Source organism: Typopeltis vanoorti, chromosome 12 (assembly GCF_054136105.1).
Source record: "Typopeltis vanoorti isolate ZY-2024b chromosome 12, IOZ_Tvanoo_1.0, whole genome shotgun sequence".
Taxonomy (NCBI): Eukaryota; Metazoa; Arthropoda; class Arachnida; order Uropygi; family Thelyphonidae; genus Typopeltis; species Typopeltis vanoorti.
In genome coordinates, this window is record NC_143560.1 from 23,616,377 (window position 1) to 23,643,324 (window position 26,948).

A 26,948-nucleotide genomic window follows, 5' to 3' on the forward strand; every position below is an offset into this window, starting at 1 on the left:
TAGTCATTCTTCCTCTTACTTACCATATAACAAAATAACTCTTTTGAATTTCCTTTGACCTGCTTGGCTAGTTTTTTCTTATAATCTGATTTTGTCTTCCTTGACATGCTGGTCACCTTCCTTTTCATATACCCTCTATGGCATTTTTTTCTTCTGCAGCTTATGCTTGATGATATTACTCATCCATCTAATTCCAACCTGATTAAACCTCCTTACCTTAGGTATACAATTTAATATTGATTCTTCTAGATAACATTTAGCTATATCCCATGTACTACTAACATTCTTACCCTGCAGTGTTTTATGCCATGGAACAGATTTAAGTTTCTTCCTAAGCTTGTCACAATCACCTGCCTTGTAGTTTCATATATACCCCTTTCTTGACAGAATATTCCTCATTCATGGTCACTTTCACTAACTGGAGGCAATGCAGTCATCTTGGTATGGATAGCTCTTCTGATCCTATGACCAGGTGCAGTAACTGTCCCATTCCTAGTCCCCCTTCATCGCATGATGCTGGCTTAAGTAATTGCCTCTTAGTAGGTGTATAAATTCTATTTCCTTTCTGCCATGTGATCTTTCTTTCTTTCTAGTGTATATCTCCATAGTTGAAGTCCTCCATAATAATCACTCAACCTGTCCTCGTTGTGCCAATTTGGCAATACATGTCTTCTATATCATCTGTGGAACTCCCTGGCCTATAGCAACAACCAACTTATATTTTGTCTCTTTGGCCCTAATCTCACACCAGACTACTTCAAATGAACAGCCACCCTCCTGCCTATCTCCTATTCTTTTTGGTTGCAATTCGTCCGTTATCATCAGCAGTACTTCTCACCCTCCCATATTATCTTCTGTATCTTCCCTGAAAATACTAAACCCTTCACAGTCTGTTCTTGTAACTACATCATTTGCTGTTAGCCAAGTCTCACTAATGCCTGTTTTATATGGGAATATAAAATCTGGTCAACTGTGGACCTATTCCTTCAGAATACAGTTTGACAATCACCTTAAAAACCATATATGAAGAATTTGGCTATTATTTCATTAATTCCATTAGTACCTGGCACTTTGTTGTTTTAGAGTTGTACAATAGCTTTGTATTTTCTTCTACGTTGGATAGTAATAGTAAAGGATATTCTAGATGACCGATATCATAAGTTTCTGTTTAGAAGTCTCAGTAAAATATAATAAAATTAGTTTAATCCTTTATCCAAGTGTGAGCAAATAAAGTTTGCGCCTGAAAGTATCTTCAGGACTGGGGTAAGGTGGTACAACACCAGGGCAACTCGTTGCAAAGGTGGAGCAAGCTACCAACACTCCTATCTCAGTATCTCCTATAATGCAAAACACATCTCCTTGCAGATATGTCTAATGTTATGCATTAAGGGAAGGGCCACTACCCAGACTAGTTTCGACCTTTATTGAGGTCTCTTCAGTGGGAGCCAGGCCCAAGTGGAGATACCAGGCAGAAGCATTAGCAGGTCATCTCTACCTATAGGAGTTGTCAAATGGTGTGCCACCCTTTTTTAATAAATTACTCTGGATTTAGAGAAAGATGTCGAAAGTTTATTTTTCACTTGGTTAGAGTATAATAAAATTAGTTTAATCCTTTATCCAAGTGTGAGCAAACAAAGTTTGCAGCTGAAAGTATCTTCAGGACTTCTCTAAATCCAGAGTAATTTATTAAAAAAGGGTGGCACACCATTTGGCAACTCCTATAGGTAGAGATGACCAGCTAATGCTTCTGTCTGGTATCTCCACTTGGGCCTGGCTCCTATTGAAGAGACCTCAATAAAGGTTGAAACTAGTCTGGGTAGTGGCCTTTCCCTTAATGCATAACATTAGACATATCTGCAAGGAGATGTGTTTTGCATTATAGGAGATACTGAGATAGGAGTGTTGGTAGCTTTCTCCACCTTTGCAACGAGTTGCCCTGGTGTTGTACCACCTTACCCCAGTCCTGAAGATACTTTCAGGCGCAAACTTTGTTTGCTCACACTTGGATAAAGGATTAAACTAATTTTATTATACTCTAACCAAGTGAAAAATAAACTTTCAACATCTTTCTCTAAATCCAGAGTAATTTATTAAAAAAGGGTGGCACACCATTTGACAACTCCTATAGGTAGAGATGACCTGCTAATGCTTCTGCCTGGTATCTCCACTTGGGCCTGGCTCCCACTGAAGAGACCTCAATAAAGGTCAAAACTAGTCTGGGTAGTGGCCCTTCCCTTAATGCATAACATTAGACATATCCGCAAGGAGATGTGTTTTGCATTATAGGAGATACTGAGATAGGAGTGTTGGTAGCTTTCTCCACCTTTGCAACGAGTTGCCCTGGTGTTGTACCACCTTACCCCAGTCCTGAAGATACTTTCAGGTGCAAACTTTGTTTGCTCACACTTGGATAAAGGATTAAACTAATTTTATTATACTCTAACCAAGTGAAAAATAAACTTTCAAAGTCTCAGTAAGTTCACTGAAGTAGAAGTTGATTCTGTATTATTCAATTGGAAAAGTCCTAAGTTCGATCCTCGTTGTGACGAGAGGAATCTTTATATGGTTTTTTTCAATTGAAGGTAAGTTAATCGATCTCATAGAGGGGAATAGCAGGGTTTTTTCTCCTGGAAACTTGGGTTTTTCACCCCACATACAGAAATTTCAGCCTTGAGAACACACGCAATTTACAGACAAAAAATACTAGTGGTAGTGGTAGTAGGCAGCAGATGGCACTGGTGTAGGTGATGATGGTGATGGTGATTTGCTGCAGTCGGTGGATTAAGTGGTGGAGATAGAGAGCTGTCGAGTAGGTGCCCTCCCTCCATGAGTCTTTCAACTACTTGGAGGTGTCACATGATAATAATAATAAGTAATATTCTGTAGAGTATTAAAATTTTATCTCCGGTTGTTAATGTTTGCCCATAGCTATTGTTGATTATTGTTGTGTTTTTCATTTCACAGAACATTCTTTGGTTATTTAATGGAAATTATAAAAATATATGTAAAAAAATATTTAAAAAGATATAAAGTTTTTATTTTTTTCATTTATTATGTCATTATTTTATTAGATTCCTTGTCTCTGAGCAGCATGAATATCAGAGAGGATATTTAGAAAATTTCCGTTATTTATTTTCTTTAATGCTAGATACTTTCTTCATGAAGAAAGTATCTAGCATTAAAGAAAATGCTAACAAATACAATGAAAACAATTCTTTTCATTGTATTTTACTTTGAATTCCAACTGAGTTTAATGCTATCCTTGATATGGTTCCAGATGATTTGACTATTTTTCATTCTCTTTCACTCCTCATTTTTCAATTTTTGTTTTAACTCAGCGATTTTCAACTGGTGTGCCGAGGCACACTGGTGTGCGCAAGAGGTCTTCAGGTGTGCTGCGAGATTTATGAAAACAAATTAACTGAAAGAAATAATGTTGTAATTTGCACATTTTTTTATTAATGTCTGGTCTTCCATCTTCTTGTGAGTGTAAATCAATCAAAATTATGCCTACTTTTTGCCAGATCATCAAAAAAATTAAAAGAATATATTTTTAGTGTGCCGCAGAATTTTAATAATTAGTCTAGGTATGCCATGTTATGAAAAAGGTTGAAAATCACTGTTTTAACTAAATCTCTCCTTCTCTCCTCCATTTTATTCAGTTTATTAATATAGTATTTTAGTTGATTGACATGTGCTAAAAAATATTTATTGTTTATTTTAATCCTAAAAATATCGCCAATTAGAAAATGATCACACTCAGCTTCTTCTGTAACTCAAAATATTCTGGAAGCAATTCTTATGTTTCTTGATTATGATATAGTGTATTTGGATTAAATATATATCCATCACAATTATTAAATTATATAGAAAATGCATATATTCTCCCTCATAAAGAGTGCTGCTTATTCGTAAATTTTTAGATACATCCAAATTTATCAATCTTTGTCTATTAATATTATATCTCTATAATGTCAAACAATATTAATATTATAATATTAACATTATTAGAATATAATATATTCCATAATATTAATATTTATTTTATTTTTTTATTTTTATTTTCATGAAGGTTTTGGTTTCTAATTTTTTTATATATACAATCTTCATTTCCAATTATATCCTTTATGGAATTTATTTCAGGATTAATTCTAGTTTTTCATAAACAACACCAATTTCCCCCTGTTCTGCAGCTTCTGTGGGAGTTTATTGATGTTTCATTCGTGTATGTTCATGTTTGTTCATGTTTGGGAAATGGTTTGAGTAGAACATGGAGAAATCACATCGAAAGAGTGGTATCAGTGGAATTAGCTTAGATCCAGGAATGAGCTGCTGTGTTTGTATACAAATGCTAGACGTGCAAGAAACAAAACAGATGAAATGGTTGCATTAATTGCGTCTGTTCACCCAAAAATTGTTGGAATAAATGAGACATGGCTAGATGAGGATGACACCTTGACAGAAATAGAGATGGAAGAGTATGATATGTTTCGTGAGGAAAGAAAGGGTAAAAAGGGAGGAGGAGTGCTATTGATGATAGAGAAAGAGTTATGTCTATACAAAGTAGAGATGAGAGGGAAATAATGCCAGTGGCTTTGAGGCAGTATGGTGTGAGAGAGAGGTGAACAGAATGAAATATTTGGTTGGATGTTGTTACAGACCTGGTAATGTGGATGGTAGTGACTACAAAATGTATAATGAAATTAGCAAATAAGAAAAGGGTGATGTTAATTATGGCAATATAGACTGGGAAGATGAGATAGCAACTGGATGTAAAGAAAATGAGTTTCTTCAGTTTTTGAATGACAACTACCAAAGAAAGCATATAACAGAAGGCATACGAGGATTGAGGGTCATGGATTTGATCATCTCATCAGAGGATGTAATTATAAATGAGGTGTTCAATCACCTTCCAATTGGTGAGAATGACCATGAAGTGATTACCTGAGTTATTGCCAGCAGTGTGAGGATCTCTGTGAGAAAAGGTTGTATATGGAACAACAAGGGTGGTGATTATGAAGAGCTCAGGAGACAGCTTGCAAGTGTAGCATGGAATGAGGAGTTAGCTGGAAAAGAGATCAATGCAGCCAGCTTGGGGATTTTTTCAAAAACTATCCAGTAGATGCAATGTTTAAATATTTCCAAGGGTCAGAAGGTTAAATAAGGTAGATGTAAATTGGATGAATGAAGAGATTAAGCATGTGATACAGAGAAAAAGGGCATTATGGAGGAAGCATAACAGAAGTGGTAATAACCAATTCCATGAGCATTACAAAGACCAGGCAAGGCAGGTGATCTGGTTGGTAAGGGTAGCAAAAGTGAGGTATGAGCAGCAGTCAGCTAATGAAGCAAAAAAAGAATACTAGGGAGTTCTTTCGCTATGTAGCCAGCAAAAAAAAAAAAAAAAAAATGATTATGGAAGGATAACATTGATTGGAGAAAATGGTATCAGGAGAGCTGTTGTGGAAGATATAGTGGAGATACTTAATGAGTAGTTCATAAAGGTCTTTCATTCTTGTGAATGTGACTTCATGGAGAGATTGAGAGCAGCTGATGGTGGGGAGATGAGACTGACTGTATGTGAGCAACAGGTGTATGGGGAGTTGATCAAACTTGATGTTAATAAGGCTAGGACTTGATAATATATCACAACGTATTCTGAAGGAGTGTGCCAGGGAGTTGACAACTGCCTTGACATATATTTTTAATATGAGTGTTGCAATGAGTCAAGTTCTTCAGGAGTGGAAGCAGGGCAAGATTATGTCGCTTCATAAAGGAGGTGATAGAACTCAAGAAGAGAAGTTGGAGAAGCTGGTGAGAACTAGGATCCAGAATTGGGTTAACAACAATGGTATTATCTTTGATGGACAGCATGGATAAGCTAAAGGGAAGTCATGTTGTAGTAATCTACTTAGTTATTACAATAAGGTGACAGCTTCCTTGGACAGAGGAGAGGGATACACAGTAATATACTTAGATTTTGTAAAGGCTTTCGATAGATTATCGCATGATAAGTTAATAGTCAAACTATAGTGGATGGGGTTGGGTATTAGATTAGTGCATTGGATTAGAGACCGGCTATCTGATAGGTATCAACAAGTTGTGAATGGGGGAGCAATACCCTGGAAAATGAAAGTCACTAGTGGTGTACCTCAGGGGTCTATTTTAGGGCCATTACTGTTTAACTTGTATGTTAATGATGGTGATGATGTGGATGGAGATTATTCAGTTGTGGTCTTACAAGAAGACTTGAATAAATTGAGTAATTGGGCACGGGAATGGGGATGCAAGTTTAGTGTGTTGCAAAAAGTAAGGTTTTAATATTTGGGAAACAAAGATGGGATGTAGAATTTCTGCTTGGTGGGATATATTGTTGGAGGTGGAGGAGATAAGAGATCTTAGGATGATATTGGATAAGGATCTGAAATTTAGGGGACACATTGCCAAAATTGTGATGACAACACGACTTCTGGGAATGACAGAGCACACACTAACATGTAGACGTAGAGAAATTCTTGTAAAAGTAGAGAAGCAGAGAATTATTTTGCCCTCCTTCCACACTCTTTGAACTTTGTCAGTGCTGAGACTTACATTAAACAGTTAGTCAAAGGCATTGCCAGTTTTTCTGCACATTCTCTTAAAGCATGAGTCAATATCCCATCCAATCCCTCAGCTGTATTTGCATTTAGCTTCTGCAATATCCAAGTGCCTCCAATTTATCAAGCTCTGTTCTCACATTGGTTCCTGTCAACACTGCCATAACAATCTCTTCATTTGGATGATAGTTAGTGAGACAGAGAGAGTTATGGGAATGATGGAATAGAAAAACCAGTCAATGAGAAGGAATGTAAAAAAAAAGTTAGAGAGAGTGCTGGAACCAGGGATGGAGAGATGGTAAGTGGGGGAAACAAAGAAAGAAAGTGTTAGAGAGAGAGAGAGAGAAAGAGAGAGAGAGGTATGCAGGTGAGCAAGGAAGAAAATGAGTGGTAGGATGTGTGATGTATGGTGACTCGATGATTCGTGGTGTGCAAGATAGAATGCCTGAGGAGTGTTTCGCTGGAGGAACGATATATATAAGGTGACTATGGCAATTATGCAAGGTGAAAGAGTGGATAAGTGTGATGCTGGGCACGGATGACTTGAGAGGCAGTGTGAATCAGGAGGCAGTGTGAATCTGAGGTTTATGCTTCAGGTTGTGCGGGAGAAGACATTGAGTGTGTTGTCCAGGTATGATAATGCAGAGCTGTCGAGAAGAACATCAGTAATGAATAGTATGATAACCAAAATATGTCGAGAGGCTTGGAATATGTGGATACTTGGAGAGCATATGAGGACAGTAAGGAACTGTGCAAGAGACGGCTTGCATTTGAATGAAGAAGGACATAGGCATCTGGACATAAAATGCTGTTCTCTCTGAACAAGTCAGTGTGTCAATGCAGGGAAACTAGAATTATCAGGATGGATAGTAGCAGGGGGTGGCCTCTTATGGGAATAGGTGCTTGGAAGGAGGAGGAATACATCGAGTAATGCTGAATCCAGTGGAGTCCAGAGGGGATGATGATAGGTATAGAAACAGTGACAATCTCTTGATTTTTTATACTAAAAAAAGGAGTATCTAGAATAAAGGAGATCAATTGGTGGTGCTGACAGCATTGGCTTGTCCAAAGATTATTGGAATCTCTGAGATGTGGTTGTTGGAAGATGATATACTGACAGGAATAGAAGTAGCAGGGTAGAGCATTTTTCAAACAGCATAGGAAGGGAAAATGTTGTGGTTGAGCACTACTTATGATAAGTGATGGCTTATGTTCTCTCAGAGTAGAGGATTTGGTGGATAATGGCACTAATGATTTTGAAAGCAAATAGTCTGGGGTAGAGGTGGCCAGTACAGGATATTTAGTAAGGTGTTATTACAAGCCAGGGAGCACAGAAGGTGAAGAGCAGGAGATGTTTAGGCAGTTGAGCTTTGCATGTGCAAAAAGAGCGATTGTTATGGGAGATTTTTAACTGTATAAATTGGGAAGAGGAAACTGGAAAATTTGAAGGACAAATTTCTTAAGCAACATGTAGTAGAAGGAACACGAGGTTCAAGAGTTTCAGATTTGGTCACAGCATCAGAAGATTTCATTATAACTGAGATGGCATCTCTGTCTCCCAGCTGGAGAGAGTGACATGTGGTTTTTGATCAGAAAATGAATGAACATGGAGTATCAAAGAGAAAGGAATATATGTGGAATTATAAGGCAGGTGATTATAATAGTCTTAGATATCAACTTGGGATAGTTCCGTGAAGGGAGGAATTGGAAGGGCAAGATATCATCAGGGCTTGGGAACTTGTGAAGGAATATTTATTAGCAGCAATAGCAAGTTGTATATTGCAGCAGAAGAAGAGAACACAATTTGGTGTAGAACAGATGACAAACAATATCAAATGGGAACTGCAGGTAAAAAAGAGATATAAGGAGAATGGCAGAGACCAGATGCATGAAGAATATAAGCCCTCAGACCAGGAGAATGTCTAATATGGTAAGGAAGGAAAAACTGGAATATGAGAAGAAATTGACTCTGGGATCCAAAGAAAATCCTAAGGAGTTTTTGCTATGTGGTCAGTAGGAGGAGAAATGATTGTGGAAGAATGACATTGTTGAATAAAAATGGGAATAGAGTGACTGATGCACAAGACATAGTGGAGTTGTTCAATGAACACTTGATTGGTGTATTTCAACCAGGAGAAGTAGGTTTTAATACTTGAGGGATAGGGCATGTGTTAAGTTCAGAAGTGCATGAAGAGAGTGTGTTTCAAATACTGGACACTCTGGATGTCAATAAAGCAATGGGACTAGATGGGATTTTGCCACAGGTTTTGAGAGAATGTGCTAAAGCACTGATAGCTCCATTGACCTAACTTTTCAATGAAAGTCTGGCCATGAGAACATATCCAGAGAGTGGAAGGAAGGTAAGATAATGCTATTGCATAAGGGTGGTAGCAGACTGTAAGTGTCAAACTATAGACCAGTTTGTATTTCATCAGGCATGTAGTTGTTAAGATCTTGGTGAAATTATTGATGGATCACATACAGCAATGGGCAGCTGAGGATAAGAGGGTCATCATGGGCACCATGATGGGGCACCCTTGTTTTAGTAATGAATGCCTTTTATAATAAAGCAACAAGAGCAGTTGATGAGGGAAAGGCATGTTCTGCTTTTTTTTTTTTTTTTTTGATTTTACAAAGGCATTTGACAGGGTACCACATGATAAGCTGATATTTCTGTTGCAGCACATGGGTTTAGATGTCAGGTTAGTGAACTGGATTCAGGACTGGTTATCTGACAGGTATCAAAGAGTTGTGTATGGAGGAGCAGTATCAATGAAGAAAGTTACTGTGGGGTCCCACAGGGCTCAGTAATGAGACCTATATTGTTTAACCTTTATTTCAATGACATTTTCAATGGATTGCAGGGAGATATTCAGTTGTTTGCAGATGATGTGCAGCTGGGAAGGGTTATTAGTAATAGTGTAGAAGGATGCCTGGATCATAATAATAATACCCTTGCCAAGTGGTCACTCAGTAGGAAAATTTCTTCAGCCTCTGTTATCTCTCCACCATCTGCACTATTTAAAGTTATCCAAACACACCCATTCTTCCTACTTAACATAACTTCCTACAAAATATAATGAAACAAAAATTCTTTGGGATTTTCTTTTGCCTGCTTGAATAATTTCTTCTCATTCAAAGAAAACTTAAATTAATAATCCAGTCATGAACAGCTATGTTTTATGATAGAGACAAAATACCCAATAATATCCTTCTTTTTACAATCAACATTATTTACCTAATTTTTGTTACTCAGTATCTTACCTGATTCCTTGCTTTGTATTTATTTTTATTCGTCTGTTTGCATTTTTCTGAAAAGATGTTTACAAACTAACTTTTTGAAGGTGGTAAATTCAGCACACTTTTACCCCATCTTCTTAAACAAAAGTTAGATAATCTGAGTAAAACACACCTCAACAAAGTCTGCTGGAAAACTATGAGTTGTTCTAGTAATGAAAAACTCCCTGTTGTTTATTACCCAACCATTCAGATCTCTGATGCCAGTGGGTAGAGAATTTATAAAATTGATAAGACAGAATTAAGATTGAAGTACCGGTAGCCTTATAGTCTAAATATGAATTCACTATTAATAGTTAAATAATTCATTACTAAATGAATTTTTTTAAAATACCATCATTTAAATTTTATTATTATTATTATTACTTATTTTTTTATGTGAATCTCACCCTCATGAAAAGTTATAAAGCTATAATTTCCAGCCTAGTTGGCTGAGTAGTTATTGCACCCGCTCTATAACCAAAAGATGTGGGTTCATTGCCATGGGCATGGGTGCTTACAATGGTCCTTAGGCCGAAATTTCATTGCCTACTGTGACACTACTGTCTCACTTATTGGAGGCTTGAAGTGGATTGAAGAAGTTCCATGTTTGGTCTCCAGATCAGAAGTTCTGGACTATGTAAAAAATATAATATACTGCATATATAAGAAAAATATCCTTAGCCCACCCACTCACAGTACTATGTGCTATGTACTATGTGTATACAACTTTCATGGCTGGAAGTGACATAAAAAAATATTTATTTATTTACTAAAATAAAGAGGCAAAAGGCTTCAGTTCAGCAATGAAAAATTATATAAGTGGATATGATATTAGATCCAGCCATATTTCAAAGCCGAATGTAGAAACTATGAAACTTTCATAAAAATAAGTTGACCAGAGAGCTTATGGAAATTTACTCACCGGCATTCATGAGTTGCCTTAGTGTAGACCACTTAAAAAACATAGGCACTGCCCAAGCATCTATATATTCACTTTCTATTAGTCCATTTTGATAAGGTTTCACTGGCCTGACAGTGCTGGATCTAATATCCACTTTACTTATATAATTTATTTATTTATTTAGGTAGAAATGTTCATATAACTAAAACCAATAAAAATAGAATAATTTATTTAGGAATTAGGATGAAATTACTAGTTTCATCCTAATTACATAGTACTTCTTTAGGTGTGGAAAACTTACAAACAGAAAAAGATTAGCATAATGACAACAAATATGATATTACATAGGATTCTGCAACTCAAATTATCAGTGGGCATGTTCTCATTATTGTGCATATTAACATGCTCTCAATTCTGTATTTGACTGGTCATAGCTGGAAACATTCAGACAGATTAATGTTAGATTTATATTTAAATGCACAGGGCCTGAATATTTCACAGCTATGATGTGAGCTCACAAATGAGAGCATACATTATAAAGGACACATGCTCACAAATAATATGAATTACCAGAATCCTATGCAATACAGTATTTGTTGTTGCCATGCTAATTTTTTTGTGTTTCTAAGTTTGTTTCTTGATATGTTTCACACCTGAAGAAGAGGTCTTACGTGATTAGGATGAATCTAATAGTATATAGTATTCTACGTTTTCTAGTTGTAGTCATATGAACATTTCTACATGTATCAGCAAAGTTTCCATTCTACCATATATATAAATATTAGTACCACTGATTCAGATAAGGGTTAAAAATCTGGTTCTTGTGTTCTAGAGCCCAAACAACATGATTATTATTATTATTTCGGGCTACTCCAGGGAGTCCTTAGACTCATCGAGGGAGGCCCTAAACATCATGTCCATACAACTATTCGACATTCTCACAGTATCTATCATACCTTGCCTTGAACTCGCTCACTGTCATAGCACCCACAACAGACTCTGGCAGCTTATTCCACTCATTTACCACTCTAAAAGTAAAGAACCCAGCTCTAACACCCTTGCTACCCACACTCTTGCCCAGCTTCCATAGGTGTCCCCTAGTTCTCCCACCACCAGTCCTGATCTCAAAAATATCCTCTGTATTAATCCTATAGAATCCTTTTACAATTTGAATGTCTCAATCATATCTCCCCTTTTCCGCCTATCAACTAGTTTCTGCAACCCACAAATCTTCAACCTGTTCTCATATGGTTCATTCCATAGACCTGCTATCATCTTAGTCACTCGCCTCTGGATCCTCTACACCTCCTCCCCATCAAGAAGGAACCGAGGTAACCAAATCTGGGCACAGTAGTCGAGATGAGGTCTAATCAGGGCTCGGTACAGAGGTACAATAACTTGCTTGTCTCTGCTCGTCAAGGTATTTTTCAACAACCATGATATCTCAAGCCCGAAAGGTAACTCCAAAAAACAGAGTAGCGGCTAACTGAAGAAAATTTTCTACCACCTAAAAATTACAAACCCATGTCACAATGGAACATGAATCTAATCTATAGGATATTGGTTGGAAGGAAGAGATACTATCCACTCAGCAAATCAGGCTGATGGAGAGAGCAAACAAAATATGTACACATTATCTTAGGGTTGCCAAGATTTTCTAAAATATAAACACCTCAAGTTGGGTTAGGTTGTAAGACTTATACACTGATTATTCCAACTGGCATTTTTAAGATAGATAGCACAGTGAAAAAGATTGCAATAGTTATGCCTAGTATATTAGCAACACCTCTTCATACATAACACACTCTACCCATTTTAAGTCTAGAATAGAACATCTCATCTTCCATCGCATTCACATAATGATACATTTTGATAGTCCTCTTGCTGAATTTACTCCTGGTATCTCAGACTTACTTCAATTTACCATGAACATATTATTATTATTATTATTCAGGCACCAAGGAGTCAAAATACTCATCGTGGGAGGTCCTTCCTAGGAAACACAAAGTCTATCAAGACTCATCGAGGGGTGGTCCCCCCTAAGAACACACAGTCTATCATACCACTCCTTAAACTCATTGACCGTTCTCGCTCTCACCACTCCATCAGGCAATGAATTCCATGGTTCAATCACCCTCCATGCAAAGAAACCACTCCGCACCCTCTTGCTCACAGTTTCCTTTCGTAACTTCCAGAGATGGCCTCTTGTCATCACTCCTTCCCGTTGTTCAACCAAGTGAAAGAACTCCCCAGTGTCAACCCTGTAACCATCTCTCAACAGTTTAAAAGCCTCAATCATATCACCTCACCTCTCCTCCTTCTATTCGCCAAACTCTGCGGTCCACATTCCCTCAGCCGATCATCATAACTATTATTGTACAATCCTGAAACCATCTTTGTTACCCGCCTTTGTACCCTTTCCACAGTTAATTTATCCCCTTCAAATCCTGGGGACCAAATCTGAGAACAATAGTCCAAGTGTGGTCTGATCAGGGTCTTATACAATGGAATGATAACTGTTTTATCTCTGTAGGTGAGCTTCCTTCTCATTATTGCAGCAATCCTCTGTGTTACCTTCACCACCCTTGTAATATGTCCCCTAAACGTCAGGTTTCTATCAATCATTAACCCCAGATCTCTTTTCTCCTCTACTTCCTCCAGTATAACTGGAGGAAGTAGAGGAGAAAAATGGACACTGCATACTCTATGGGAGTATGCAGTGTCCCATCGATGTTTCCCAAACCTAAAGACCTTACATTTCGCTGCATTAAACCGACACCCCCCATTCATTTGCCCATCTATCTAGCTTATTTAAATCCTCCTGCAGGGCTGCCGCATCTGCACTATTACTAATAATCCTTCCCAGCTTCGCATCATCCACAAACAACTGAATATCCCTTCGCAATCCACTGACAATGTCATTGATATAAAGGTTAAACAATATAGGTCCCAGTACTGAGCCCTGTGGGGCCCCACTTGTAACCCTCTGCTTCCTTGAACCTGCCCCACCATACACAACTCTCTGATACCTATCGGACAGCCAATCCTGAATCCAGTTGAACAATCTGACATCCAGACTTATGTGCTGCAACTTAAATATCAGCTAATCATGTGGCACCCTGTCAAATGCCTTTGCTAAGTCTAAGAAAATGGCAGTATATGCCATTCCCTCATCTAATGGACTTTTAACAATTAAAAGTCTAGCATATTGCTAAAACAAGAGCGCCCCTTCACAAATCCATGTTGATTCTCACAGATAACATTACCCTCATCTGCCCAATGCTGTATACGGTCCTTCACTACTTTCTCCAAGATCTTACTAACTACTGATGACACACAAACTGGCTTATAATTAGAACCTTCAGTCTACTACCACCCTTATGCAATGGCACTATCTTACCTTCCTTACATTCCATCAGCACCTTTCATGCAGCCAGACTTTCATTGAAAAGCCAGGTCAAAGGCTCTGTCAATTCCCTAGCACATTCTCTTAAAACTCGTGGTGAAATACCATCCAGTCCCACAGCTTTATTGACATCCAGAGTACTGAGTATTTGAAACACACTCTCCTTCTGTACCTCTCAACCTCGAATCTTCCCTATCCCTCTAGCATTAAAACTGAATCCTCCAAGATAAAATACCCCAATAACGTGTTCGTTGAACAACTCCACTATGTTCTCTGCATCAGTCACTCTATTCCCATTTTTATCCCACAATATCATTTTTCCACAGTCATTTCTCCTCCTACTGGCCACATATCTAAAAAATTCCGTAGGATTTTCTTTGGATCTTAGGGCCAATCTCCTCTCATATTCCAGTTTCGTCTTCCTTACCATACTAGTCACTATTCTGGCCTGTGTCTTATATTCTTCATGCATCTTCTCTTCACCTGTCTCCTTATATCTCTTCCATAGCCTCTTTTTCGCATGCAATTCCTGTTTAATATTGTTTGTCATCCACTTTACTCCAAATTGTGTCCTCTTGTTCACTCGTGGTATACAACTTACCATTGCTGCTAAAAAATATTCTTTCATAATTTTCCACACACTAATGATACCCTGGCCTTCCAATTCCTCCCACCATGAAACTTCCCCAAGTTGACGTCTTAGACTATTATAATCACTTGCCTTATAATTCCACATACGGTTCCATTTCTTTGATACTCGTGCATGTCTATTCATTTTCCAAGTCAAAACCATATGGTCACTCTCTCCAACTGGTGGGAGAGGTGTCACCTCAGTTATTATCAACTTTTGTGATGCTATAACCAAATCCAAACCTCTTGAACCTCTTGTTTCCTCTATTACATGTTGCCTTAGACATTTGTCCCTCAAGAATTCTAGAAATTCCATTCCCTTATTTCTACATGCATCTTCCTCTCATCAATTTATACTACTGTAGTTAAAATCTTCCATAACAATCATTCTTCTTGCACTTGCCAAACTCAACTGTCTAAACATTTCCTGGTCCCCACCCTCTGTACTCTTGGGTCTGCAGCAATGCTCCACTAAATATCCTGTCTTGCCCACCTCTATCTCACACTATATGCTTTCAAAATCATTAATGTCACTGCCTTCCAAAGTCTCCACTCTTAGAGGACATAGGTCATCACTTATCATAAGCAGTACTCCACCACCATTCTTTCCCTTCCTATCATGCCGAAAAATACTGTACCCCGCGACTTTTATTCCTGTTATTATATCCTCTTCTGTCAACCACGTCTCAGTGATCCCAATAATTTTTGGCCAGGCTGATGCTATCTGCACCACCAATTCCTCTCCCTTATTCCGGATACTCCTGGCATTAGTATAAAGCATATAAATGCTGTTGTTTCTATACCCAGAAGTATCCCCTCTAGACTCCACTGGGCTCAGGGTTACCTGATGTCATCTCCCTTCTCTCAAGTACCCATTCCCACAAGAGGCCACCACTGCTACCATACTCCCTGGAACACACTGACTTGTTCAGAACGGCAATCTCTCCAAATGCCTACGTCCTTCCTCACTCAAACGTAAGCGGTCTCTCACATACAATTCCTTTCTGTCTTCAAATGCACTCGAAGCATCCACATATTCCAGTCCTCTCTTGTCACACATTCTATCTATTATGCCATTCAATATCACTGCTCTTCTGCTCAGCTCGTCATTATCATACCTAGGCAACACACACACACACACACTATCTTTACTCTCTGTGTCTTCTTTTACCACTTCAAGCAAGAATCTCATATCTCTCGCTGCCCTATTTACACCACCACTAAAGTCATTTGTTCCCACCATCACAATCATCTCATTCACCCTTTTGCCTCTATTAACTGCCAAAGCTACACTTTCTATCGTTCCTCCTGGCAAACACTCCTCACGCATCCTATCTTGAACACCACGGATCATTGAGTTCCCCATACATTATACCTCTTACCATTCCTTCTCTCCTATTGTTTCCATTTTCTTCTCTTCTTTCATTCCCATACCTCTTTCTCATTCTATCTCTCCTACTGTTTCCATTCTCTCCTCTTCTAGCACTCCCATACCTCTCTATTATTCCGCCTCTCCTACTGTTTCCATTCTCTCCTCTTCTAGCACTCCCATATCTCTCTCTCATTCCATCTCTCCTACTGTTTCCATTCTCTCCTCTTATAGCACTCCCATACCTCTCTATCATTCCATCACTCCTGCTGTTTCCATTCTCTCCTCTTCTAGCACTCCCATGCAGGCAGTGGGAGGAAATAAATGTAATAGATATCTCTATACTATTAACTATTATTTTCTCATTCATATTTTTTTCTTCATTCTCTCCTATCACACTACTCATCTTCCTGTATTCATTTCCCATTCCAGGAGCAACAAAGTCGGTTATTGAGATATCTACTACATTTATTTCCTCCCACTGCCTGCACTTTATGCACACGGGCCCCCCCCCCCCCCTCTCAGAAGCCAGATATCCAATTCCCGAGATGCATACATGCCGCAAGTACTGCAAACCACAAACTCCCTTACTATATTGATTATAATGAAGGGAGTGCTTAAATGGCAGAGGACTTGGTGACATGGCATTTGTGACTGCAGCTGAAGCCGCCATCATTCGTTACTGCCGAGGGACTATTAGCGTAATTAGTGTTAAAAATAAACTCTAAATAAGTATTAGGGAGTATAAATAAATAAGAAAAGTACAAACAATTACAAGCAAAATAAAACATTAAGTACACTAAATAAAATGAAATAAAACTAAATACAGTAATGAAAACTTAGCTTCGTCTTGTCTTCCACCGTTATGCATCCGACCCCCGTCTTCTCAGTAACCAAAATACACTATATCGCGACAATAATTAACTTTAAAAAACAACCACTAAAGTACACTCGTATTCCAGAGAAACAATTTAGCACTCAAAAACGTAGAAAAAAGGGCTATTCACTGATTAAAAAATCACTTTCTTCAGCACAGCTCAAATTCACCACCATGCTACGGCGACTAGAGAAGATAGCCATGCTGTCCACTTCTGCTCACCCCCCCCCCAATCTAACTACTAATGAAAACCTCTGGAGAGAAAGATCTAAACTCTCTCCCACACACACACAATCCTACTCCTGGTTATACTAAATAGATTATGTGTTTTCCATTTGGCTACATGGCTCTGATATTCTCAATACCTTTCTAACACATTTAAACTACCATCATCCCAGGATCAGATTCACTTTAAAAAAAAGAAAACAACAACATTCTGTCCTTTCTAGATAGCTTGATTAACATGCCAACCTGATGGATACCTAGCATTCTCTGTTTACAGAACACACACAACACAGGTAGATGCATTCACCAACGTCACCCTGCCCACAACTCCTTCCAGTTGTAGAAGGGTTGAAATTAAATGAAATTATATAATCTGGTATAACAGGCAAATTTGAGTTTTTTTCTGATAACAGCCCTTACTGTCTACATTCATAACATCTTTTTACCTAACAGCTACAATTCCCCAATAAATCAGGAAAATTTTAATATAATCCCTCCCCCCTACCATCTTCTCAACTCAAAGAACAGTTATAGTGACCAGACCAGCCTGGTGTATATAAAGTACTTCACAGTTGTAACCTTTCTTGTTATGGCCAAACAGGAAAGTCAGCCAAGATCAGAATTTCTAAGCATAAGGACTACACATGCTTCCACCATGATGGCGACTCAGTACTTGTAGATCACTCTTTGGATAACCTGTCATAAGATAAGCTGGAAAAAGGTCACCTTAATTCACCACAGCAAATATAAATATAAGAAACTATTCCTAGAATCTGCCTCTGCTTTAAGAAACTATCCAACTCTCCTAAAATGTGGATACTACATGAAACTGCCTCAAATCTAGGAATTGCTTATTCTCACGCCATCAGTCCAATGGATAAGAACACTCAATCTATTCCACTAGATGGCACTATTTAGGACTGTAGTCCTTTTTACTCTGCTTCAGCTTTCCTTACTCAATATAGTGCACTGAGGAGGCTGAAGTAGAGGAAATGTAAATATATTTGCCCTACTTCAGAAGTATATGCTGTCCCCTGATTGGCATCAACATTGAATAATGCACTTGTTTATCTGTACATTGTTCCTTGATGATGCCAATTTGACTTTGGGGAAATACTGGAAGAATTGATTAAATTATTTAAATTTGTATATCTTAAAGTTATAGTATCCTTCATAAAAATATCAGTATAATACCTCACCATGAAATTCAGTATAAACAGCAGTACTTAGGGTGAGGTAGCATCCAAAACACCAAATAAAGGATATAACATCAGGCAGTATATAACACTAACTATTATATAAGAGTACACTTTTCTGACTGACTAACATGCAAGCATGCACGCACACGCACGCACACACACACACACCTGTATATATATATATATATAAAGGCAAAAAATAATATACATATATATAAAAGACAAAGAATAATATAAATATTAGCCCTGCCTGTACAGTTGCCTCCTGTAGAATCAAGCTGGTAACCCATATTACAGATGCAGCGAAACATACCAAATACATTTTCACAGCGCCCAAATACACAGATGTTATGAAACATAGAGCATTCATCAATGTCTGAAAAAAAAATGCAGTCTGATCAACATATATAAATCAGAAAGCAACAATATTTTATTTTCCTATTTAATATTTCCTATTTACTATTTCCTGGAACTACAAGAGGGGGGGGGTGATTATGAAGAGCTCAGCAGACAGCTTGCAGGTGTAGCATGGATTAAGGAGTTAGCTGGAAAAGAGATCAATGCAGCTTGGGGGATTTCCAAAACTATTTAGTAGATGCAATGTCTAAATGTATTCCAAGGGTGAGAAGGTTAAATAAGGTAGGTGTGAGATGGATGAATAAAGAGATTAAGCATGCGATACAGAGAAAAAGGGCATTGTGGAGGCAGCATAAGAGAAGTGGAAGTAACCAATTTCATGAGTTCTACAAAGACCAGGCAAGGAAGGTGATTTGGTTGGTGAGAGTAGCTAAAGAGAGGTATGAACAGCAGTTAGCTAATGAAGCCAAAAGGAATCCTAGGGAGTTCTTTCGATATGTAGCCAGCAAAAGAAAGAATGATTATGGAAGGATGACAATGATTGGAGGAAATGGTATAAAGACAGCTGTTGCAGAATGTGTGGTGGAGATACTTAATGAGCAGTTCATAAAGATCTTTCAATCTTGTGAATGTGACTTCATGGAAAGAGATTGAGAGAAGTTGATGATGGGGAGGAGAGACTGACTGTAAGTGAGCAAGAGGTGTTTGGAGAGTTGAGTAAACTAGATGTAAATAAGGCTGTGGGACTTGATAATATATCACCGCGTATTCTGAAGGAATGTGCCAGAGAGCTGACACCTGCCTTGACATATTTTTTTAATGCGAGTCTTGCACTTGGTCAAGTTCCTAAAGAGTGGAAGGAGGGCAAGATTGTGCAACTTCATAAAGGAGGTGATCAAACTCAAGCATCAAACTATAGCCCTATCTCTGTGTCAGGTGTTGTGGTAAGTTGTTGGAGAAGCTTGTGAGAACTAGGATCCAGAGTTGGGTTGACAACAATGGTATAATCTTTAATGGACAGCATGGATTTGCTAAAGGGAGGTCATGTTTTAGTAATCTACTTACTTATTACAATAAAGTGACTGCTTCCTTGGACAGAGGAGAAGGATACACAGTAATATACTTGGATTTCGCAAAGGCTTTTGATAAGAGTACCTCATGATAAGTTGACAGTCAAACTAGAGCAGATGGGGTTGGCTATTAGATTAGTGCATTGGATTGGAGACTGGCTATCTGATAGGTATCAACAAGTTGTGTATGAGGGAGTGATATCCAGGAAAAGGAAAGTTACTAGTGGTGTGCCTCAGAGGTCTGTTTTATGGCCATTACTGTTTAACTTGTATATTAATGATATTGGTGAAGATTTGGATGGAGGTATTCAGTTGTTTGCAGATGGTACAAAGTTGGGACGAACCATGAAGAGAAAAGATGTTGTGGCCTTGCAAGAAGACTTGAATAAATTGAGTGATTGGGCAAGCAAATGGGGATGTGAGTTCAATGTTACAAAATGTAAGGTTTTAAAATTTGGAAAACAAAGATGGGATGCAGAATTTATGCTTGGTGAGAATATATTGTTGGAGGTAGAGGAAATAAGATATCTGGGGGTGATAGTGGATAAGGATCTAAAATTTAGGGGACACATCGCCAAAATTGTGAAGACAACACAAAGACTTCTGGGAATGATGCGGAGGACACTGACGTGTGGAAGTAGGGAGATTCTTGTTCCATTGTATAAGGCTTTGATTAGGCCACACATGGACTATTGTGCCCAGATTTGGTCACCTGGTTTTCAGAAGGATGAAGAGATGTTGGAAAGGGTCCAAAGGTGACTGACTAAGGTAGTTTCTGACCTCTGGAATGTTGAGTATGAAGAAAGATTGAGAAGATGTAATTTGCAGAGTCTGGTGGAGAGAAGGAAGAGTGGGGGGATATGATAGAGACCTACAAGTTGGTAAGGGGTTGTTATAAGATCAATGGTGGAGAAGTTCTACAGAGAATAGTGGGAGATCAGGGGAGAACCAGAAATCATCCCTGGAAACTGTATAAAGAGGGTGTGAGTAGGGGAGTGAGAGGCAGGTTTTTTTCATGCAGAGTTGTGAATGATTGGAATGCCTTGCCTGAGAGTGTGGTGTCTGCAAGGAGTTTGAGTGTGTTTAAGACATGGTATGATGAGATGTGTGTGTGTGATAAAGCGACCTGCCAGATGAGTCTTTGACTCCATGAGGTCTTGGGAAATAATAATAATAATAACAATTATCATTTGGGCTGTTTTCAAAAAAAGAAATCATCATTAGATATGACAGTTAAAAGCACATTTATAAAAAGCAACTAAGGTTATGAAGCAATTGTATGGCTCAACAGCTTTATTTGCTTTGATATAATTCCAATCAAACCAAACATCATTGCTTTGGGAGACAGAGAATCAAAATAATATTAGTATAATATACTATATAATACCAAAATCAATTTAATACATGTTATCTCATGTATTAATAAGCTTAGGTGTTGCTGGTTATTCAAAGATAAAGGTCTTCATAAATGTAATCTTCAGGCCACTTTCAAATCACACATCTATGAAACAACTGTCCTTTGTTCTCAGAAGAATCAAACCAATCTTATGCACACATGGTGTATATAATGTTTCTTGCACCTGCAAGTAGCCTACTTTGAAAAGACCAGTAGATTTGCAATTTTTGATGAAACTACACATCTGTATGACAATTCAAGACTGGCAGACCATACTCTGGATACTCCTTCATACTGGATTATGTGAAAGAATAACTGTGCTACATAGATCTAACAGATAAGCTTAGGTGTTGACAGTTATTCATGACTTATTTTTAATGGTATTAACAAAAAACAATTTTATCAAAAGATGTTTTATTAACTGCTTATATTTTACTGAATTTCAAATCAGCATCATCAGAGCACAACATAGCTTGTATACACAACCGTGGATAAATGAAATAATACAATTGTAATGGACAAAAGATCTCAAGTCCTATTTTGGCACCCTCTAATGTTGTTAAAAAAAAATTACAGCTGTGTGGGAGTTGCTATTAAGATAAAAGATTAAAAAATTTTCTTCCATCTAATTCTGATGTGAAGGGGCGGTCCATGGACACCTCTTCACACAGGATTAGATGGAAGAAAACAAATGTGCTATTTAGAAGTCGTTACAGATCTGAAAGATTATTTTTTGAGTCACCCATGGCTTTGAAGAATTATCCTAACCTGAACAGACTGTTATCTTAAGGGCAACTCCCACATAGCTGTAATGTTTTGTTTTGTTTTTTACAACATTAGAGGATACCAAAATAGGACTTGAGACCTTTTGTCCATTACAACTGTATTGTTTCACTTACCCACTGTCACGTATATAAGCTGTGTTGTGCTCAGATGATGTAGATTTGAAATTCAGCAAAATATAAGGAGTTAATAAAACATCTTTTGATAAAATTGTTTTTATTTAATGCTGTTAAAAATAAGTCATGTGCTACATAGAAGTTTCTATGGATCTGAGAGACTATTTTTAGAATTAGAATCTGCTAATTGACTTTGGTAAAATACTGGTAAAATCCCCTATCCTCAATAAGTATGGTTGCATTAATTTGCCTAAGATCTGGGAGACAGTCATTATAAGACCACATTTAGCTTGACTTCTCTGAATTAAGTTTTTTCTATCTGGCTTCCTAAAGCAGTGTCTCTCAAAGTGTGTTATGCATACCCCTGAGGTGATACAAAAGGTTTTGAAGGGAGAATATAGGGCACTTTTTTTTATAAATTCTGATTTTTTTTAACTTTTATATTTTTGTTGCTGTATTGTTAGAGATAAGGGCAGGTCTATTCTATAATTAATTTTTCCATAACTAAAAAATCTAAAGGAAGTTTTAAACAAAATGTAACACTTGGCATGTATTGACTGAACTCCACTAGTTGATGGCATGATAATATTCTAACTGCATGGTTCAAACTGTTTGTATAAAAGTTTAAAATCAAATAGTTTGAACCATATGGTTGAAATTCTGAATTTCAGAATCATTCATATCTTAAATTGTAAACAGTCCTCAATGATTGTTTTACCATCCATGCATGCATCTGTACATGCTTAATTGTGTTAATCATGCAAGCTGGGATGCATATAAAAGTGTGAATAATACTCTTACTTTTTTTTGCAATTGTGTTGTTTCTTATTAAAAAAACTCTTGAGGTGCAGTCTAATAATAATTAATATTAAATTAATGGTTAAAAACAGGATGTTTGAAACATACAATAGAAAACAGTGGAGTAAATGAAAATGATTGGGGCAACTATGAGAAAGAACATGAAAGTAACAAGTGTGCACCATTAATTTATTAAAAAGCTAATGTTAAAAAAATACCTTCAGAATTATTCATATTTCAATGAAATATTATTGACATTTTCCAAAATGGATTTGTCTGAAATGGGTGGGGATTCCAGCATTAATAATTTTAAAAAGGGGTTATGCAGATACTGAAAGCATGAGAAACACTGCACTGGAGGGCGCCTTAATAAATTATTAGTTCTTTACAGTTCCAATATGAATTGCTTCTATGTTCTGAGTGCTGTATTTACCATAGTTGAAATCTGTGCTCTGAAGAAGCTAGTCTGAATTGGGATAAATATAAATAACTCTTTAATTTCTCTGAATTTCATGTCCTGGTCAATCACCACTCTCAGATCTCTCATCTGCTCTACTTCCTTTAAAGTTTCCCCAACAAGTTTATACTTTGCAGCCTATTGTTGCTTACCAAATTTCAAAACCTTTCACTTTGCAATCTTGAATAGATTGCCCATTCATGCAATTTTTTCAAGACCGCTTGTAAGGCAATAACATCCGCTTGACTCTGCATTGCTCTTCCCAGTTTTGCATCTTCTGCAAACAGCTGCATATCACTAGTTAAACAAAACCCAATATCATTAACATACAATATGAACAACAATGGCCCCAAAATGTGACCGTTCTCTTTTGGGATACCGAACCCCCCCCCCCCACCACCATATACAACATTCTGATACCTATCCGACAGTCAATCACTGATCCAACTCAGAAGTCTGTTATCCAATCCCATCCCTTTCAAATGATTTAAGTGCATGTCATGTGGCAGTCTATCAAAAGCCTTTGAAAAATCTATGTGTGTGCATCTCCCCTGTCTAATGTATTTGTCATCTTGTTATAGTACATAAGTAAGTTGGAAAACATGATCTCATTTTAAAAAATCCATGCTGATAACCATAGAGAATACTGCTGTTACCAACCCATTTCTGTATCCTGCTTCTCACCAATCTCTCCAGGACCTTCATCACAACTCCACATATACAGACCAGCCTATAATTTGAACTACAGCCTTATCACCACCATGCAGTGAAACAATTTTACCCTCCTTCCACTCCCAGAACTTGTGCTGTTGTACGACTCTTATAAAACAGGCATGCCAATACTACTTGAAGATCCCCAGAACATTCCCTTAAGATGCATGGTAATTTGTCATTAAATCCTATTGCCTTATTGACATCAAGGTCATTTATTTCCTCAAATACCTCCTGTTCACTCACAATTAAGCCATTCTCTGCTATGTCTTCTACACTTAAGTTCCTCATGGTTCCACCCTAATAAGGATGAAATACCCTTATAAATTGATCACTGAAAATACATCAGTATCTTCTACAGCAGTTACCATTCTACCATTTTCATCCATAACAACATCTTACCATGATCATTCTTCCTTGTATTTGCCACATATCTCAAACACTCCCTAGGGTACTTCTTCGCTTGATTTGCAAATTTCTGCTAATACTGCACTTTTGTTTTCTTTATTAACTGAGTCATTCTCCTGACTTGTTCTATCTACTCTTCACGTAACTGATTATTACCATTATTCATATTGTACTGCCTCCAAAATACAGTAAAACCTCAATTTAACACACTTTGGATTTAAAGGACAAAATTTCTGGTCCATATGTCACATGTGAAAATTAACACCCTGTTAATTTTAAAATGCTTTTAAACAAGATTTGCTTATAATTAAATTAATAGGTTATTTTTTGTTATTAATTTCCTGTTATTTTTAACAAATTTGGCAAATAGGCTATCATATGTTGGAAAAACACTGTAGTAATTTAGCCAACATAAATGAGTCACTGCTCATAAAACATGTTCGGCGAATGATTAGGATGTAATCACATTAATCGCACTATAATTGGTTCTTTTGTCGTGTGGCGTGACTTCCTGTCGCAGTTTTATTACACGCATTTTTCGTAATTTTAGGAAGTTAATTATAAAAAAAAAAGCAGAATTCAAAAGTTTAAAAAAACTTGATATTTTTTCAAAGCAGAATTACTTATGGATAGCCACAACCCAGGTGATTCGCTTCATGATCACTCTCACCAACTGGAGGAAAGTGTGAAACCCCACTCACAATTACATTCTCTGATGAAATGATCAGATCTAAAACTCTTGATCCTTGTGCGCCTTCCTTTACATGCTGCCTGAGATAGCTATCTCTCAAGAACTCAAAAAATTAATTTTCCTTATTCCCAAATGCTGTCTCTTCATTCCAATTGATACTGCCATAATTAAAATCACCCTTAATAATTACCCTTCCTTTGTTCACTAATCTAAGTTGTTTATACATTTCTTCAACACCACCCTCTGCATTCCCTGGCCTATAGCAACATCTAACTAAATATATATGCCAACTTCCACATCACACCACACTGCCTCATAACCATTGCCCCTATTTCCTTCTTTCATGTCTACGTAATGTGGATATAATTCCCCTGATATTATCAGCAGCATTCTCCCACTCCCTTCTTAATTAATTTGTAAATACTGTATCCTTCCTGGCAGTGATGGCTTAATTGTGAGTGAGCAGGAGCTATTTGAGGAAATAAATAACCTTGATATCAATAAGGCAATTGGATTTTTTGACATATCACCAAGCATCTTAAGGGAATGTTCCAGGGAATTGGCAGTAGCACTGGTATGCCTGTTTAATAAGTCTTACAATAGTACAGGTTCCAAGGGAGGGGAAAGAGGGTAAAATTGTTCCACTGCATAAAGGTGGTGATAAGGCTGTAGTTTCAAATTATAGGCAGGTCTGTATATGTGGAGTTGTGATGAAGGTCCTGGAGAGATTGCTGAGAAGTAGGATATAGAAATGTGTTGATAACAGCAGTATTCTCTGTGGTTATCAGCATGGGTTTGTTAAAGGGAGATCATGTTTTACTAACTTACTTATGTGTTATAACAAGGTGACAAATACCTTGGACAGGGGGAGATGCATATACAGTGGTGTAGTAAGATTTTGCAAAGGCTTTTGATAGACTGCCACATGACAAGCACTTAAATCATTTGAAAGAGATGGGATTGGATCAGTGACTGGCTGTTGGATAAGTATCAGAAAGTTGTATATGGGGTTGCAGTACCTCGAAAGAGAAAGGTCACCAGTGGTGTGCCACAGGGGTCAGTTTTGAGGCCATTGTTGTTCAATTTGTATGTTAATAATATTGAGTTTGGCTTGACTACTGATATGCGGCTATTTGTAGATGATGCAAAACTGGGAAGAACAATGCAGAATCAAGCAGATGTTAATGCCTTACAAGAAGACTTGAATAGATTGCATGAATGGGCAGGTAAGTGGAACTATCAGTTCAATGTTGAAAAAGTGTAAGGTTTTGAAATTTGGTAAGCAACCATGGGATGCAAAGTACAGTAATCCCTCGATTAATGCGCTTCTGATTAGTGCATTTTCGTTTAGTACGTCATTTTTTTTCGATATCCAAATTCGATTAGTGCGCCTATATACATCTTAAAAATAAATGTTGAGATTTAAAAAATTTTTGATCTGTACATTTTTTATAGCTAACTATTTTAAAAAATCACTCACCAGAATGAAATAATTTAGTTACTGATTTAAAACATTTTACAAAGTTATTTTTAATGGCATACTACACTACTTCCATGTACGCTATGTATACTATGTTCCAAATTTTTACCGCCAAAATTTTAAAGTATTTTACCAACCTTTCATTATGAGTAAAAGAATTAGTGAACAAAAAAGTGAAAGTGGGAAAATGATTCGAAAA

At 37.3% G+C, this 26,948-nt stretch overlaps 1 protein-coding gene across 1 annotated transcript in view; it reads right to left on the reverse strand.

Moving 5' to 3' along the window:
• The window catches only part of LOC150100631 (fibrillin-1-like), a 1,594,375-nt gene that overhangs the window by 707,141 nt on the left and 860,286 nt on the right, over positions 1–26,948 (reverse strand). The window contains exon 34 of the mRNA XM_090401848.1: positions 18,733–18,858. Coding sequence (XP_090257974.1) covers positions 18,733–18,858 — 126 coding nt within the window. The remainder of the gene's footprint in view (positions 1–18,732; positions 18,859–26,948) is intronic.